General features: G+C 34.1%; 1 protein-coding gene across 1 annotated transcript; it reads right to left on the reverse strand.

Moving 5' to 3' along the window:
- Positions 1–22: 22 nt before the first annotated feature.
- LOC126385618 (histone H4) lies at positions 23–443 on the reverse strand. Its single transcript, XM_050037427.1, has one exon. It carries the CDS (start codon positions 386–388, stop codon positions 77–79), a length of 312 nt encoding a protein of 103 aa, XP_049893384.1. The 5' UTR covers positions 389–443; the 3' UTR covers positions 23–76.
- Between the last annotated feature and the right edge of the window lie 12,642 nt (positions 444–13,085).

The raw sequence follows: 13,085 nt of genomic DNA on the forward strand, positions 1-13,085 counted from the left end.
CGTGTCTCTTCAGGTGAGAGTGTGTGGCTCTTAAAAGAGCCTTTGTGTTGTTGAGTATCAGCGGGTCAGTGACAGTTTAACCTCCGAAGCCGTACAGGGTGCGGCCCTGCCTCTTGAGAGCGTACACCACATCCATGGCGGTCACCGTCTTCCTCTTGGCGTGCTCGGTGTAGGTGACGGCGTCACGGATGACGTTCTCCAGGAAGACCTTGAGCACACCGCGGGTCTCCTCGTAGATGAGACCGGAGATACGCTTCACTCCGCCGCGGCGGGCCAGACGGCGGATGGCGGGTTTGGTGATTCCCTGGATGTTATCACGGAGAACTTTGCGGTGACGCTTAGCGCCTCCTTTACCGAGTCCTTTACCTCCTTTGCCTCTTCCGCTCATGGTTGATGCTTCGATGATTCGACAGTGCCTCCGCTCGGAAGGCACTCAGAGTATAAATCGTATCTGCGGACGTAAAAGAGAGCAGGCAGGAGGATCTGGTGGGAGGAGCCAGACTCTGATGCCCCGCCCACATTTTAAAAACTGGTTTCCGTCATCATGAAAACTGCGCATGTGCCAGTCTGAACAAGGAGGAAGTTTTTCAGGTATCGATATATAATCAATGAAGCAGCAGCGGTATTAGACAAGGCTGCAACAGCTCTCCCTTACTATTTATTCTGGTAGCTGAGCTATTATGGATTATGATAAAAAAAATAATGGTACCGAGGGCATAAACATTTTGGAAAGAAATATTATAATTAGTCAATTTGCGGATGATACAACATTATTTTTAAAACATGAAAGGCAAATTCCTAAAGTATTAGATTCCATCAACCAATTTTCCAAAGCAGCGGGCTTGAAACTAAATACTGATAGATGCTGAGAAATATTTGCTCTGCATGAAAACACAAGTCAGATATTTGGGTATTGTTATCACCAAGAATAAAGAAATAAGGGAGAGAGAAAAGTTTTGTAAAAATGTGGATAAATGTAAAATGATTCTGAACTCTTGGCTACAGAGGGACATTACTGTATTTGGAAGGGTCCTGTTATCAAAAATGGAAAGTCTGTCTAGACCTATTTAGCCTGCTTTCTCACTTGAAATTTCAGATAAAATGACTAAACTTATCAACAGTATAAATTTTAAATTTATTTGGAAAAAACAAATGTCAGTATATTAGAAGAGCTGATGTTTGTTTGTTTTATTTAGGATCCCCATTAGTTGTTGTACAGCAACAGCTATTCTTCCTGGGGTCCTTTCAACAGTCTTTACATTGTGTCAGTACAATTATTCCATTTACAACACATAATCACACATAACAATACAGAAAAACAAAACATAAGACAATACACATACACGACAGCTCCTACAGGTCAGCAAAGGGTATGTGTAACATTTACATATAAATATATTTCATCCGATGTCTATATATGTATCATGTGTAAAACAAAACTCTAATTAATACCAGTATTCAGTCCAACGATTCAATTTATAATCGATTTCACACATTAATCTCACATGCATGTCAAAACAAAAACAAAATAAGTCTATATTCTTCAAATTTCCAGTTTTTCACTAACCCAATAACGCAAGTCAAATATTATCCTTCTTCATCAATAAGCATGACTCCTGTTTTCCTTGTTTCATTAGCTCACGCTCTCTCAGGACACATCACCCAATCAACTGAACGTTCATATTTTGCTGTTACCTCAGCAGATGTAATTTCAGCTTGCCTATTTACCAAGCATCTCTGGTCAATAGATGTATCCTAACTAACTTTTTGAATCTAATTTTACTGTTTTCTTGTGCGATGTGTTCTGGGAGCGCGTTCCAGTCTCGCATAGCTCTATATATAACCATTCGTTTAATTGCGTTTGTCCTTGCTTTTGGTAATGTAAAACTTCCTCTTGTAGCATGTCTGGTCGCGTAGTCATGTCTATCTGAACTAAAAGATATTTTCTTATACAAAATAGATGGTTTCTTTGCTGCAATGATATTTTTAAAAAATACTAGTAATGAATAAGTTAATCTATTTTTAACAGGTAGCCAACCTCAGTAATTGTGCATTCCAACAATATTTGTCCTATAGCCACAGTGTAGCGCTATGCGAGCTGCCCTATTCTGTACTTTTTGCAACTTTGTTATATTTTCCAGTGTAGCAGTAGACCATACTGCAGGACAATAGTCTAGACTGGATCACTAGTCACAGAATCACTAGTTTAGTTGAGCTTTGTGACATAAATGCTGCACATCTTTTAACAACTGAAATACTGCTTCCCATTTAAGCACCCATTTTATTAATATGTTTTGTTAACACCTAGGAGTTTGGTTTCTTTGACCTGTTTAACTGATAATTCATTTATGCAGAGCTTCAACTCAGGTTGACTTTGAAGAGTGTGAGTAGAGCCAAATATAACACTATTTGTCTTTAAAACATTAAGAACTAACTTGTTTCCTTCTATCCATTCAACCACCGATCGCAACTCCAAGTCAAGGAATGTGTTTAACCCAAAAGATGTAGTTGTTGACATGTATATAGTTAAATCATCCACGTACATCGATATGGAAGCCTTATTTAAAACAAGTGGTAAATCATTTGTGAATATCGTATATAGCAATGGTCCGAGACAGCTTCCTTGGGGCACTCCACAGCTGACCTCTCCCACATCAGAATAACTACCATTGAAATAGACAAATTGTCTCCTGTTTGTTAAATAGCTTTTCATCCATAATATTGCTGACTGAGAGAAACCATAATATTCTAGTTTTTTCAATAATATCAAATGTAAAATCAAGCAGGACAGCTCCTACTAGTTTCTTCTGTTCAATTTCTCTCAGCCAGTCATCAGTCATCTGAGTTAGAGCAGTCGCTGTTGAGTGTCCCTCTCTGTATGCATGTTGACAATCAGTAGTTAAATCATACAAGGAAAAATAAGCTCTAATCTGCTCACATACCACATTCTCCATAATTTATACTCAGCACAGGCAGCAAACTTATCGGCCGACTATGTGACCCAGAGAAAGGTAATCTTGCGTTTTTGGGCAGTGGTGTTATTTTTGCCATCTTCCATTCTTTAGGGCATACACTTTCATTCAGACTTTGGTTGATGATGTGACAAACAACTGGGGCAATTAAATGTGCCACCAGTTTAAGAAGTTTACCATCAAGGCCGTCAACACCTGGTGGTTTGTCTTTACAATTCTTTAATATATTTTCTACTTTACTAGTACTTACTTTATCAAATTTAAAACTACAGTTTTTATCTCTCATAATTTTATCTTTTATTAATAAGTAATATTGTTCATTATCTATTTTGCTCATATTATGCCTTAAATTATCTATTTTCTTTCTAAAATGATTATTTAAATGGTTTGCAATCTCCATTGGTTTGGTGAGAAAGTTTCCTTCCGTCTCCAGAAAAGATGGGGTTGGTTTGGTACTCCTACCCATCAAATTATTCAATGTATTCCAAAGTTTTTTACTATCATTTTTAATCTCATTAATCCTTCCTTCATAATATAATTTCTTCTTCTTTTTATTTAACTTGGTTACAAAATTCCTTAATTTGCAGTATATTTGCCAGTCTGACTTATAGCCAGATCTATTAGCTGTTAATTTTGCTTGATCGCGTTCCACCATATATTCTTTTAATTCTCTATCCAGCCAAGGTGTACCTACGCTTCTGACAGTAAACTTTTTCATGGGAGCATGTTTGTCAACCAAAGGCATGAAAATATCAGTAAACTTTCTTAGCGCTTCATCTGAATATGATCAAGGTGGTCAAGAATATTGAAGAGGGTGATTAAATGCTATAGATTTCTCGGTTATGAATGGTGTTCTCAAATTAAAATGGCTCAATTCATTTATTCTGCACAAAAACTCCTTCTGGTTTAGCATTCCCAAACACAATTTTTCAAAAAGTTGGAGGCACTGATTTTCTGTTGCGCTGTGACTATGATATATGTAAACTGCCTGTGAAATTATCAGATTACCACCAGCAAGTTCTCCTTTACTGGAACCTGATGTATAAGCACAGTTTTACTCCTCACAGTTCACCCTTGAGGAATAACAGATATGCTCTGTCCAATCGAAAGTTATTGTTTTTGGGAACTTTGTTGGATAACATGGATGAACATGGTAACTTTTTAAATCATGGGAACTTTTGCGTTAAATATAATTTTCAATGCTCAACAAAAGAGTACAATGAAGTGATTAAATCCATTCCAGTTCCCTGGAAAACAATTACTCAACAACTAGTGGTGCATTCAAATGTTTCGGAAATGAGATCACTCTGTGTAGAAGGAGTCAGTTTAGGTAGTAAACAATTCTCTAATAAATTTATTAGAAATGTTTTAAATACACAGTACTATCCTTACCAGCTAAAAAGAAAATATATTCTGCATGATTACAATGACGTGGAGGCAAGAAAGATAAGGAAGAGATATTGATCTTATCCAATCCTTCACAAAGCTAAAGAGGTGACATTTAAAATATTAACAACTTCCTACATGTAAGATTTAATTGGGACAACAAGTCATGTGGATTTTGTGAGAGTGACACTGAAACAGTGGAGCATATTTCCTTTGAATGTGATCATGTTAGGGAATTTTGGTTTTCTTTTCAAAACTGGTTGTTAACACATAACCGTGCACCCTTTGAACTGGATGTCTATTAAAGTTGGAGTATAGTTAGAGGAGAAGAACTTGGACTTCTTGGTGAACAATCTAATCTCACTTGGAAAACATTTTATTCATAAATGCAAATAGCTCAAGGTGAAACCGCCCATCAACGGATGGAAGAATGAACTCAAGCTATATAAGAAATCCATGTACTACATGACAAACAAAAAGGCCCAAAAACTATTTTCTTTAATGGACTTATTTACCCTTCTAGAATGAGACCCGCACATTGTTGTTTATTTATTTTTGTTTTGTTTTATTGTACGGATTTTTCTTTATAGAAGCTGATTCAACATCTTCAATTGTAATATCATTAACTGTGCCTTAAATGTTTGTAAGGTGATGATACTTGAATAAAATAAAAAAAATTAAAAAATGTTTGTTTTTTTAAATTAACCAATGAAGCAGCTTCCGTTTGTACGGAGGACTTCCTGTTTATGCTCCTGCTTCAAAATAAAAGCATGAAAGTGAACTAAAAACAAAATGATTTAACAGAAAAATCACCAACAATACTGTCATTTATTATTCATAAGGAGTTTTTTTTTTATAAATGAAAACTTTTATCATCATATCAATATCAATATTAATCAGTCTGAAAAAATCTCCTCTGGCTGTTTCAGATAGATGACTGCAGCTGAGTCTCAACATATAAAAGAAGAATATAAGATATATATATATAATAATAATATTTAGATTTATTTGTAAGGTGAAGATCATTGGTAATATATATATATCATATATTAAGACAGGGTTTATGTAAGATAGATATTTAGTAATTAATATAATAATAATAATGTCATTTATAAAATAGTGTGTAATTAAATGCAGTGAGGAAACTGTAAGTTTAAGGCAGCAACGTACAAATAAAGTCACATTTAATTGCAGCATTCGGAATTAAATGTAATTAGTTTAAAGCAACTTTCAAAACACAGTTACAAAATGCTTTTCAATAATATGTATTCAAATATATATATTCATCAGATGAAACCATCCTTTCCAAAAGACGTAGGCCAAGTTTTTAGAAGCTTTATTAATCTTCAGTTTGGCACAGTGAGTCTGGCTTCAGTGTCATCAGTCGTTTCTAACTGCAGTCCCAGAATTGACCACATGGTGGCAGCAGCTGAAAACATCCAGGTGAGAACATTCAGGTGAGCTGTGACAGAATCAGAGGGTGGAGCTCTCACTGTGTTTAAACACGAGCCTGACGTCATTCAAACACACTTTAAATTAAACATATTTATATCATTTTATGAATTAATTAATTTGCTGCAGAAAGTTTGTTAAATCAGAGTTGGACATTAAAACCTCTCAGATTCTGTTCTCTGGGTCAGTTTGTCTGGAAAATATTTTAAAATGTGCCAAATGAATAAATAAATTAAATGAGGAATCTAATGAATTAATGTTTGAAAAAAAATTTTTGTTTGTTTTCAGAATCAGGTTTATAACAAATTTTCACCTGCAAGGAATTTACCTGAAGGTCCTGGAGGGTCCTGGAGAGTCCTGGAGAGTCCTTAGGGGAAAATGGTTTTAAAAATAAAATATTTTAAGTGAATTGTCTTTAATCCTACCAAAGTCATTGCAACATGAGTAATTTTACTGTTAAAAATTTAAAAAAGGAAATTTGTGATGATTTCAGCTGCGATCTCATTCATACATTAACGTCCACATCTTTCATACATTCTGGATATTATTCAACTTTCAAATCATATTTAAAGTTTTTAAAATATTCAAACTTGTTTGGAGCAGCAAAATCAGCTTTTCCAAAAACTTTAAATTTTCAATTTTTTTTTTTTTTTTTTTTTTTACATTTCTTTTATGTGGTTCAACTTTTCACTGACACTCAGACCAATCAAACCTAAACCTGCTTTTCCTACGACTTCACCTTCTTCTTACACACTTAAGTCAGTATTGCAGAGTAGTGTCAACGAGCTTTAGAAAACAACTCAAACTCTGAGGTATTCAGTTGCATCTTTGTCGTATTTGTCGCACTGACCAAAAAATATATTCCACATCTTATTTTCACATCACTGTTCTAATTCAACTTCAGCCCCAGGGTCCTGGAGCATCCTCAGGGTCTTGGGGCATCCTCAGGGTCCTGGAGCATCCTCGGGGTCTTGGGGCATCCTCAGTGTCTTGGGGCATCCTCAGGGTCTTGGGGCATCCTCAGTGTCTTGGAGCATCCTCAGGGTCTTGGGGCATCCTCAGGGTCTTGGGGCATCCTCAGGGTCTTGGGGCGTCCTCAGGGTCCTGGAGCATCCTCAGGGTCTTGGGGCATCCTCAGGGTCCTGGGCATCCTCAGGGTCCTGGAGCATCCTCAGGGTCCTGGGGCGTCCTCAGGGTCCTGGGGCATCCTCAGGGTCCTAAACTGACAGATCAGCTGATGATTAATTATATTTGTTTGACTTTATTTTGTTGTTCAAGGTTAAAATCCTTCAGAGTGAATTAACCCCTCGTTGACAGAGTGTCGATCATATAAAAATTTTCGGGGTTAAATCTGACCCGTGGTGTTTGTTTCTGTTTCAAACTGTGTCAAGGTGAGCGGCACCGGGCAGCGAGGCTGTAAAAGGCTTCAGCGTTTACAACCCGCCGCCATCATCAAACTTTCCATAAAGTGGAGTTTTATGGCGCTGAGCTGGTTAATGGTTCACCTGTGGACAGGTGACAGGGGGAAACAGAAACAACAAACAGGCCTCCTTATCTCCTCCTCCTCCTCTTCCTCTTCTTATTGTTCTTTTTTTTTTAACCTCGTTTCTTTAAAAGCAGAAAAAACTCAGATCATTTACTTTTAGACCATCAGTGCTGGAAATCTTTATTTTTCTAATTTCTGTTCTTTGAATTTATTAATACTCGTCGCTGTTCGGCTCTTTAACTTTAATCTTCTTCATGTCCTTGTGTAACATGTGACAGTCTGATTTCAGGCGCTTCAGGATCTAAAGATTTGTTCTGAATTGTGTGTGAACGCTGCAAATCATTCCCAACTTGTACACAAAAATTACTTACTATTATTTCATCCACTTTTCCATCCACACAACTCCTTCCACATTTTTCAAACCTCATTCAAACATGTAAACATTCAGCTCAGTTGGGACGTGATTCCTTGTGATCTTTTAAAATTTATATCTCTTATATTTTAAGAAATATTCAGCATTTTTTTAGGCTTTTTCCAAATGAAAGGGTGGAATGTTCAAATCTGACATAAATTCAAGTTTTTTAAAGCATTTTCAGCTCCGATCTCCTTGTTCATACATTCATTAAAACTTTAAAATGTTTCACATCTTTCATACACTCTGGGTTGTATTCAACTTTAAAATCATATTTAAAATCTTTAAAATATTCAAACTTGTTTGGAGCAGTAAATTCAGCTTTTTCAAAAACTATTTTCCATGTTTTTTATATCATTGGTGTGATTCAACTTTTCATTTCCACACAGCAATGTTACATCTCATTACATTTTTATTATGTTTAATGTTGCAGTTATTTCACTGCATGTAGGGGAAAAAATGGCTTAATGTTCATTTTGTAAAAATAAATCTAAATTGAATAAAAGAATGTTTGACAAATAAAACTATAAAACAAAATACTGTCACAAAAAGATAAATTTTCAAAAGGAAAAATTAGTTATCAACCTGATAATTAATTCATGTGTGTCAGGTTGGGAAAAAATCTAAATATATCAGGATTCATTTTAGGTTGGTCAGGAATAAATGGTTTTGTTGCTTTAATTTCAAGATGAAAATACAACAAAAATATTTCAAGTGAATTGTTTTTAATCTAAAAATTAAAAGGTTGTTAGGACTGGCACAATTCTTTAAAAGTAAAACATTTCAAGTGAATTCTCTTTAATCTTATCACAGCTATGTCAGATAAAATAATTTTTGAGGACAAAAATAACTTTTAGGTCAAGGTGAGTAATTTTACTGTTGAAAAAGAAAAACACATGAATCTACAGATAATACGTTATAATTTCAGCTCAGATCTCCTCATTCATACGTTCACGTCCATTCAGACTTTAAAATATTTCACATCTTTCATATATTATGAATATTAATCAACTTTCATATTTACTTTTTTTTTTTTAATATTCAAACTGGTTTGGAGCAGTAAAATCAGCTTTTTGGAAAACTTTTCACTTTTGTTTTTACATTATTGATATGATTCAATTTTTCACTGACATTAAAACTAATTAAACTATTCCAGCTACTTCACTTCTTCTTTCACATGTAAGTTGGTTTTGCAGTGGCGTCAACATTTTTAATTTTAATTTTAATTTTAATTTTTATATACTTTATTAATCCCCGGGGGGAAATTACAACAAAAACATACAACAAATATTCCACATCTTATTTTTACATCACTGGTTTTATTCAACTTCTCAAACTAGTTCAAACTTTTCCAACAGTTTCAGGTAACTGAGCTTCTTCCTTCCTACTAATTAGACCTATTTCCACATTTTCAACTGTCCCTATAAAACCTCTCCTTTTTCAGCCAGCACTGCAGTGTAGCGTCACCTTTTCAGCACGCGGCTTTCTCTGGTTGATTATTGATGATGTCATTGTCTTAGGTGTTTGTGATTTGAACCCTCGTTTAATTGGATCTTTCAGTCTGTTGCTTTATAACCAAACATACCGACAAGAATTCAAAATGTCCTCTGCAGTATTTTATTTTCCCTCCACGTCTGTCGACTGTTTAGACACTGACATATTACTTCATTTAAATCCTGTAAATTCATATTTAAACATATATAATTTACTGTATGTAGTTATTAAACGTATTTCTCAATGTTATTATTATTATTATTATTATTACCACTTATGTATTTATTAATTTACTTATTTCCTCTCCTCCTTGCACAAACTGGCACATTCCTCTGGTCACAGTTATAAATATGTGACACAATTTCATATATGAACACAAACACAACAAAAACAACTCAAACTCTGAGGTATTCAGTTGCATCTTTGTCGTATTTGTCACACTGACCAAAAACAAAAGTTATTCAACTCTAATAGAATAATTAAAAATAATAGATATAATGTGTATCATTATAAATTATATAAATAAAGTCTTTTTATTTACATTTAAAATAATTTCTCAGGGTGTTTTGTTCATTATTACTGTATTATCATTATTATTATTATTATTATTATTATTATGAAATCTTGTTAGTGTTATGTGGTGAGCTTAACAACTAAAAAAATTAATTAGTTAAAATGTTAATAAAACATTATGTAATGTAATTTTACAATTCATATCAAATTCAAATTAATATGAAAAACATCTGTATAAATATGAAGTTTTGGTCATTTTTTCAGACTTAAAATTATTGTTAAATTTCACTGTAACTTTCATATATTTATAAATTTATAGAAATATCTTCATGTCATATTGTTTTGTTTCTGTCTGCTGTGGTTTGGTTTTGAGAACATTTTCTTTGTCTTTTGTAAAAAAAAAAAAAAAATTCAGGTGCGTTTAAATTAAAAACCTGTAGAACCAAAAACTGAAAATGATCACAGGACATAATAATGAGTCTCTGAATATTTAGTTTTTTGTGTGTGAATGTGTTTTCTTCTGTGACTCTTTCAGACTCTGATAATATCTTTAATTTCACTTCACAGCAACGTTAAACCTTATTTTACATTTTTATTACGATAAATGACGCCTTTGTTTCACTGCACGTAGAAAAATAAATGGTTTTTAAGTTTGCAAGGAAGAAAATGTTAAAATAAATTTAAATTAAATATTAGAATATTTGACAAATCAAACCATAAAACAAAATACCGTCACAAAAACATAGCCTACATTTTCAGAAGGTAACATCAGAGATCGACCTGATGAATTAATTCACGTGTGTCGGGCTGAAAAAAAATATGAATATATGTGAAGATTAATTTTCAGTCGGTCACAAATAAATGGTTTTGTTGCTGAGAAACTTTACTGTTAACAATGAAAAATAAATAAACTTTATTAATTATTTATTTTATTTCTTTTTCATAAATCAATAAAGATGAATCTAAAACTATTTATGACAATTAAGAATATTTATGAGACAAAAGCTGATGATGTCACGTCAATATAACGTCTATCAAACACTTGAAAACATAAACACTGTCTGTGTGTGTGTGTGTGTGTTATTGAGGCTTTTATGTGATTTTACTGCAGCAGACAAAACTAAATACTCATCAGTGTAAAACAATAAATCCATAAAGACGCAGATAATTCCTCCTCAGACATGAGGGGGGGACAGAAGGTGGACCAGGGGATGGACGACGTTTATATATTCATCTGTTTATTTATTTTTAATATGTGAAATGTAGTATGGAAGCCATTTTGATTAGGGTTAATAGTTAGAATAATAATAATAATCATCATCATCATCCTTGGAAAAAAAATAAACGAGACAATAAATATAAAAATAAATGTAAATTAAAAACAAGCTGAGAAAAAAAAGTGGAATAACAAAATAAAAGTCCCCTGAAATAAATAAAAGTCGACTTTTTGAAGAAATGTCTTGTCTTTAAAGAATAAAAACATATTTATTTAGTTATTTATTCTCTTCTAAACTGTATTGACTCATATTTATATTTACATGTATGTTATATATATATATCTATGTATCTATATCTATATCTATATATATATAGATAGATATATAGATATATATAGATAGATATATAGATATATATAGATATATTGCCTCAGTTATTAATTTCAGGATTTTTTGCATACCTTCATTTATTTATTTACTTAATCTTGACTTAAGTGACATCCCATATTTCAGTTCAGTGGATGAGCGTATTGGTAAACAGTATCTTTAAAGGATGACTGCAGGTTTCCATGGTGACATACAGTGACATGACCTTTGACCCGTGTCCATCAGAGGCAGCATGTCCTGGTGTCAGTAAGAAGAGACGTGTGTTGTTTTTCCCACCGCTCAAACATTTATTCAAAGCGAGTGAATGGCGAGCTCGGCGCTGACGGCGTCCTCGTGTTTACCTGCAGGGTTTATGGACACGTTCACACGCAGCGACACTGTAAAGCCATGAGAACCACGACACCTCACCAACTGTACGCTGCTTCTCAAAAATGATTAACCTTTACGGCCTGTGCTCGTCTCTCACCGTCATAAAACATAAAGAGACTCGTATCTTTAAAAAAAACATGACTGCTCAGGAAGTGACCCGCACGTCACCGCTCCGTCTCTAAAAACACTTTTATTATTTAAATCTTTGTTTCATAAACGTCTGACAGAAAACTGAGGAATTAATTTACAGGTGCAAAACTACATTTCTGATTTGAGTTTAATGGCTGGTTGTTTGTTTTTAAACCAACTCAGAACATTTACTCAAAGACTGTGTTTAGTTTTTAATGTTTTTGGATTTTCACGTTCAGAATCTGCTTTAACAGCCAACATATTTTTACACATACGAGGAATCTGACTTTAGTTGTTAATCTTCACAAAATACACAGAACAAATGAACAGCTAAAAGACAAGGACAAGGAGGTGACGTAGGTTGGTTAACAAAAAAAAAATATATATATGGATGGCCGTTGTCATGTTTTCTACTTACAGTAAGGTTACGTACACCTAAGTACATAATGTGACAACACCCAACCACGTTCTTTTTTTTCTACACCCAACCTATGTAATTGTACGTTAACATAAAGTTCCGCAGGTTGGTTTAAAAAAAAACAAAAAAAAAAAACATGGTTGGACATTTTCACGTTATGTACGGAGCGTAAAGTTACATACTTAATGTGAAGTTATGTATGTAATGTGAAGTTATGTACGTAATGTGAAGTTACGTAAATTGGGTGTAGAAAAAAATATGGTTGGGCGTTATCATATTATGTACTTAACATAAAGTTACATACACTTAGGTACATAACGTAACCATGCCCATCCATGTTATTTTTCTACACCCAGCCTATTAGGTAACTCTATGTTAAGTACCTACCTTTTATGTTAAGTACATAACATCACAATGCCCAACCATGTTTTTTTCTACGCACACATAAAGTTACGTAAGTTGGGTTTAGAAAAAACACGTATTTGCGCGTTGTCACGTTGTGTACTTAATGTGAAGTTACATAGTTAAGGTAAAGTTACATACTTTACACAAATCACAGTTTGCCTCACAGGGCTTTACAGCATACGACATCCCTCTGTCCTTATGACCCTCACAGCTGATCAGGAAAAACTCCCCAAAAAACCCTTTGACAGGGAAAAAACAGTAGAAACCTCAGGAAGAGCAACTGAGGAGGGATCCCTCTTCCAGGACGGACAGACGTGCAATAGATGTCGTACAGAACAGATCAGCATAATAAATTAACAGTAATCCGTATGACACAATGAGACAGAGAGAGAGAGACAGAGACAGAGAGAGAGAGAGACAGAGAGAGAGAGAGAGAGAGAGAGAG

This window comes from Epinephelus moara, chromosome 24, assembly GCF_006386435.1.
Source record: "Epinephelus moara isolate mb chromosome 24, YSFRI_EMoa_1.0, whole genome shotgun sequence".
NCBI lineage: Eukaryota > Metazoa > Chordata > Actinopteri > Perciformes > Serranidae > Epinephelus > Epinephelus moara.

What these genes read in the sequence shown, in the direction of transcription:
- LOC126385618 (XM_050037427.1), bottom strand. Translation starts at nt 388, where the DNA reads ATGAGCGGAAGAGGCAAAGGAGGTAAAGGACTCGGTAAAGGAGGCGCT.